The sequence below is a fragment of the Armigeres subalbatus genome, chromosome 2 (genome assembly GCF_024139115.2).
Source record: "Armigeres subalbatus isolate Guangzhou_Male chromosome 2, GZ_Asu_2, whole genome shotgun sequence".
Lineage (NCBI taxonomy): Eukaryota > Metazoa > Arthropoda > Insecta > Diptera > Culicidae > Armigeres > Armigeres subalbatus.
In genome coordinates this window covers 104,989,563-104,995,562 of record NC_085140.1, presented here as the reverse complement: position 1 = coordinate 104,995,562, position 6,000 = coordinate 104,989,563, and the positions used below count along the sequence as shown (strand labels likewise).

General features: G+C 42.5%; 1 protein-coding gene across 9 annotated transcripts in view; it reads right to left on the bottom strand.

The window, feature by feature from the left end:
• Window positions 1-632: 632 nt before the first annotated feature.
• LOC134210571 (PTB domain-containing adapter protein ced-6-like) overlaps window positions 633-6,000 on the bottom strand; it is a 182,862-nt gene continuing 177,494 nt past the window's right edge. For all 9 annotated transcript variants that reach the window (XM_062686645.1, XM_062686653.1, XM_062686648.1 and 6 more), the window contains one exon: window positions 633-2,001. In XM_062686645.1, the coding sequence (XP_062542629.1) occupies window positions 1,933-2,001 (69 nt within the window). In that variant the 3' untranslated portion in view covers window positions 633-1,932. The remainder of the gene's footprint in view (window positions 2,002-6,000) is intronic.

Sequence of the window (6,000 nt, the reverse complement as noted above, 5' to 3'; positions counted from 1 at the left end):
CGGACACTATCAGCACTACATGGGGTATTTCGCGGCGTCCCTATGCACTCCACGGTTGGATTCCCGTAATCGGTGATAACTCCGGGAAAGGAATAGGATATCTGAATCTCCGGATCCGTTATCGCAGCTTGGCGTCCACTTATTCGACCGGGAATTCTCGCACTTCACACGAATCGCACGACCGGTCTAGCTGACGGTTGCAACACAAGAGAGCGAACTATCTCCACTCGGCTATCCAAAACCCCCTTCTGACGATCGAGCCCCCCACGATCGGGGCGGAAACCACCTCCCGATCATTCTCGGTGTTCCTTTTTAGTATTTCGTATTGTCGGAGTGGCCTCGGGAGTCGGATGGTGTTTAGCGGTGCATCGAAATAACAACTTTTAACAAAAATAACATTTCCTAGCTCCTACCAAACAAATTTAACAAGAAGGTGTTTTTTATTCAATTATGGGACATTGATATTTAAATGTAACACGTGTAAATATGTCGCAAATTATGGCAAACGGTAGGCGGAATTAATGCATGATTGTAATAAAATGTTGCAGTCTCTGGTTGGGGGGTGTTTAAATGTTAATTTCATTAATGGAAATATTCTCAGAAAAAGTGATATTAAATTAAATTATTATGAATTGTATATTCAATATTCAGTTTTTATTGATCATATTGCTCGCAACATCATCCTCTAATTGTATTTATAACTAGAATAACAATGAATCTACAGATAGTATTTACTTGATTACATTTTATTGCGTACTCTCAATATTCCTAGTACATGTATTAAATCCTCAGACAGGAGAAAATAAATCCTTATTCTTGCTTTTCCTGTTTTGTTGCTGCTTCCAACTCTACTATTATGCATAGTACATACATGACAAAAATATATTAAATTTATTCTCTAAACAAAAACGACGATTCATCATAACACTCACAATGTAGAAGTGGGCGAAGAAAAAAAAAGAGAAAATATGGGCAATGCAAAATAATGTAAATATATGATAATCCAACGTACGTATAAACTTTACGTAACATAAAATAAATCACTTCCAAATATTCAAATTATTCCAATTTGGCTAAACAAATTCCAACGTACACCGCTCTAGTTATGCAAACATTTTCCCATAGCACCATTGTCGTCTTGTAATCAACGATCCGACCACTTACTTATGGATCAGATTTGGATTGGGACACACCGCGTTCAGATTCCACTAGCCGCCGCTAGGTATCGTTCTTACCAATCTTTGTTCGGCTGAAAACTTGCATCCAACTTCACTTGCATACAGCGTGGCGGTACCGGCATGCACTGAATGGAATGCTCACGTTTTATTTTCTCTCCACGCGACGCCACGCGTATCCGTCGCCTTATCATCGTTATCACATTGTTATGAGGGGATAAAACACCACGCACTTGGTTTTCGCCATAGCATTTAATTTGACTTCAATTTTCGATTCGTTCCAGTTTAATACTATCAATAGTAGGACCCGCGTGTGCTACTTTCACACGGGGCCAGCGGAGAAAAAAAAACTATCCATCTACAAATACCAAATTTTCAATCTTCCACGTATAAACTCTGTCACAGAAAACGCAGACATCACCCCATCCGGTGACATTCTTCTTCCTTCCACGCTATTAGTTTCCCTAGGTAAAAGGTGATTATTTATAGTGCAATAATTATTAAAGATCATTTCCGTTCCACGTTGTTTGCATTCCGACGAGAGGATAAAAAGTGATTCGTGCGCACTTAATGATTGGAGATTCACTTAATTTCATGGCTGGGTGAGATTCAATTGGAATGTTGCAATGCTTGAGGGGGTTTGGGGGTTTTCCTAAAGGAAAGGACGGTAGGAACCGGAAACAGAAACAAAAGAACGTCGGTGCGCCTTGGAACGGTTCGGAAGACGGTCCGGATCGATCTATCGGGGAGGGGTCCATCACTTTTTTAGCGGATCGAACGTGTCCAGCAGGTCGTCCGAACTAAATAAGCCGTTTTTGGATGTGGTCTGGAAAGAAGAAAAATGTCGGAGGTTATTATAACTGGTACATTTTTCGATCATCGGACAAACAATTTTAGTAAACACAACATGAAACAACTAATATGACGTCATGCAAAACGAGGCGATGATAATTTAGACGAGAAACAAATACCACAATAGAAATAATTCACAATGAGTGGGTGCACTGTGCATATCAGTTTTAATCTCTCATGAGAAAAAATAGAGATCTCAAACTTTGCGCGGCTTGGATAATTATTTCCTTGGACGAGAGTAGATGACTGATAGGAAACAGACTAGTGTCGTAAAATGTCATTAAACTAATTTGACAAAAATGAGTGATACTTCTTCTTCTTCTTCTTATTGGCTGGGACAGAGCTGCCTCGCAGCTTAGTGTTCATTAAGCACTTCCACAGTTATTAACTGCGAGGTTTCTAAGCCAAGTTACCATTTCTGCATTCGTACATCATGAGGCTAGCACGATGATACTTTTATGCCCAGGGAAATCGAGACAATTTCCAATCCGAAAATTGCCTAGACCGGCACCGGAAGGAATACTCAACAGCTTTCACCCAACGAAAACCGCATATTGATTGATCGCCCCAATAATTAGTAATCATGATCGATAAACTTATTTGAGGGCATCACTGAAATGTGCAGTGAAACATAGTAGCCTGAATTTGCGTGTGCTATTTTTTTTTGAGGAGTTACCCAATTAGCTCCAGAAAACCACGGTATTGATTTAACATGCGATTTGCGCTAAGTGAAAGCTCTTGAATATTCCTTTTAGCTATGTAGATTTTCTTTTAACCTGCGCTTAATGAAAAAATAAATTTCCCCATACAAATTTGCAGCATTTGCAATGGCTTGTGCTAAATCAGTTTTAATCCAAATGAACTCAAATTTTCAGAGATAGGAGAAGGTAGGAGTGTCTTAGCGTACTATCGGTTGGCCCAGGCAGTAACCGCTAATGACTCCTCGATGCATGACAGTGGAGTATTAGAGAGAACATCCAATGGCGTGAGTGCCTGTGTGAATGAGTACATTAAATTCAGCCTATCCCCTGAAGTAATGTTGGAAAGCTGTCCCGGAGGGATATAAGGGTTGGTGCCCAAAAAGGGTAGGTAGAACCTGGGACGGTAGAACCAATGGCTGGGAGTCCCACACTCCGGTACATTGCAATGTGGTAGCTTGGCAACTACTACGCGTGTGCTGGATCAGTGCATAAAGCATTACTCCTTGTAAAAAACACGAACTTGCAGACCCTATTCGAAGTGGCATTCTGCGAACCCTTGGAGAAAGTATCACCAAACTATCGGCAAAATTCTACTGAACATTTTCTGTCCACAAAAAGAAAATAGAAAATAACTTTAGCCGAAGTGGACTCTCATTTCCCAAAAACAAGCAACCGGTATGAATTGCTAGACATCGCATCGGATAAGAAGTTTCCGGAACTTGACAACACCGATACTTCAAATAGTAGGCAGAGAGGAAAAACAAATGAGAGCCTGTAGGGTCAGGGGTTCGAGTCCCATCGAAGGGAAAGTGGTTACCTCCAATACATTTTCCAAATCAATATCTTTCACATAACGTACATATTCACATATGAGTTTTCATAACATTGTAAATTAACGTCCAAGTCGGGTGGTTTAATCCCCGGAAATAGGCAATTACCTTTGATTGAACCGAAATAAGAGCCTGCAAATGCAACGGAAAGAAATCAGGCTGCTCAGGAACGCGTGCAGGTAGTCACACGAGGAGCGACATGGTTATGACGTGATTGCATTAGAAGGGAAAGGGTATTGAAAACCTAGCAGAAGCCGATTATGAAGTTGAGGGACGAGTTTGCATGGAAACAAATGCATATCCATAATCATGGGACATCAAAATCGTCATTAACGACATGAACGCACAGGTAGGAAGGGAGCAAATGCGTATACCGGTCATTGGACCGGATAGTCTGCATACTGTATCGAATGATAACGGGCAACGATGCATAAACTTTGCAGCCTCCCGCGGAATGGTAGCCCGAAGAACCTTCTTTCCCCGCAAAAATATCCACAAGGCCACATGGAGATCACCTAACCAACAAACGGAAAACTAAATCGACCACGTTCTGATCGACGGTAAATTTTTCTCCTACATCACGATTATCAACACTAGTGATAAAATTTTCCGTTTCCGTCGCCGTTACGCTGAATTGCGTTTGGTGCTTAACTCGTTGCAGTATGCCTTCGCTCAAAACTCTCGACGGTGTACAACACGTATCGAAGTCGAACTCATTGGGCAGCTACTCCACATAAAGCGGCTACAAGACAGTAGACGAGCCCAAGCCTACGCGCAGCAGCTGTAAGTGGCACTCCCAACGGAAGAGCAGCTAGGCGCAGTTGCTCTTGAAGATGGCTGGAGCGATATTCGATCTGCCGACTGCCGTGCTTGACACGGTGCCCCCGAATCAAAGAAAAGACTGGTATAACGGCGAATGTGACCAGTTAGTTGAGGAGAAGAATGCAGCATGGGCGAGATTGCTGCAATACCACACGAGTTCGTAGCCAAGCAAATCCGTCTTCCGATTTGCCTTTTACTAACGAAAACAAGCGCGGAACACCGAAGGATAATTCGCATGTTCCTCAAAAACAGAACACTGAATGATCGTTTATTTTCACCGTTCGAATCATCTAGAATTCCTGTCAGCCTACTGAGATTGAATTTCAAATTTCCTCTCATTAGCTCCTTAATATCCAATCCAAATCCTATCCAAATCCAACCCAAATCCAATCCAAATCCAATCCAAATCCAATCCAAATCCAATCCAAATCCAATCCAAATCCAATCCAAATCCAATCCAAATCCAATCCAAATCCAATCCAAATCCAATAAAAACTCAAATCCAATCCAAGTCAAATCCAAATCAAATCCAATCCAAACCCAATCCAAACCCCATCCAAATCAATCCAAATCAATCCAAATCAATCCAAACCAATCCAAATCCAATCCAAATCAATCCAAATCAATCCAAATCAATCCAAATCCAATCCAAATCCAATCCAAATCCAATCCAAAACCAATCCAATCCAATCCAAATCCAATCCAAATCCAATCCAAATCCAATCCAAATCCAATCCAAATCCAATCCAAATCCAATCCAAATCCAATCCAAATCCAATCCAAATCCAATCCAAACCCAATCCAAATCCAATCCAAATCCAATCCAAATCCAATCCAAATCCAATCCAAATTCAATCCAAATCCAATCCAATCACTTTATTCCCCACAACGAGGGCGAACGAGGCACGATACAAACGGGCGCGAAACAGACAAAACTCGATTTTTCGGAGGAAAAAGCGCCAGCAGGAAGATCAAGGCCGTGAAGAGACGGAGCAACTGTACCGCGCTAATAACGCACGAAAGTTCTATGAGAAGTTGAACCGTACGCGTTAGGGCCACATGCCACAGCCTTGTTTGTGTTTGTGTAAAGACATAAACGGGAACCTTCTTACGAGCGAGCGTGAGGTGATCCAAAGGTGGCGCAGAATTACGAAGAACACCTGAATGGCGATGTGGCAGACAACGGTGGCGGTATGGTAATGAACCTGGGGCACGCGCGCTGGACATACGACTTCCGGCTCCGAATCTCCAGGAAATCCAGAAGGAGATCATCCGACTGAAAACAACAAAACTTCTGGAGTTGACCAACTACCAGGAGAGCTATTTAAACACGGTGGTGAGGCTAGAGCTAGAGCGCTGCACTGGGTCATTACCAAGATTTGGGAGGAGGAAGTTTTGCCGCAGGAGTGGATGGAAGGTGTCGTGTGTCCAATCTACAAAAAGGGCGATAAGCTGGCTTGTAGCAACTACCGCGCAATCACATTGCTGAACGCCGCCTAAAAGGTATTGCAAGAGAGTTCGTGGGACAGTACCAGGAGGGTTTTATGGGCGAACGCTCCACCACGGACCAGGTGTTCGCCATTCTCCAAGTACTGCAGAAATGCCGCGAATACAACGTGC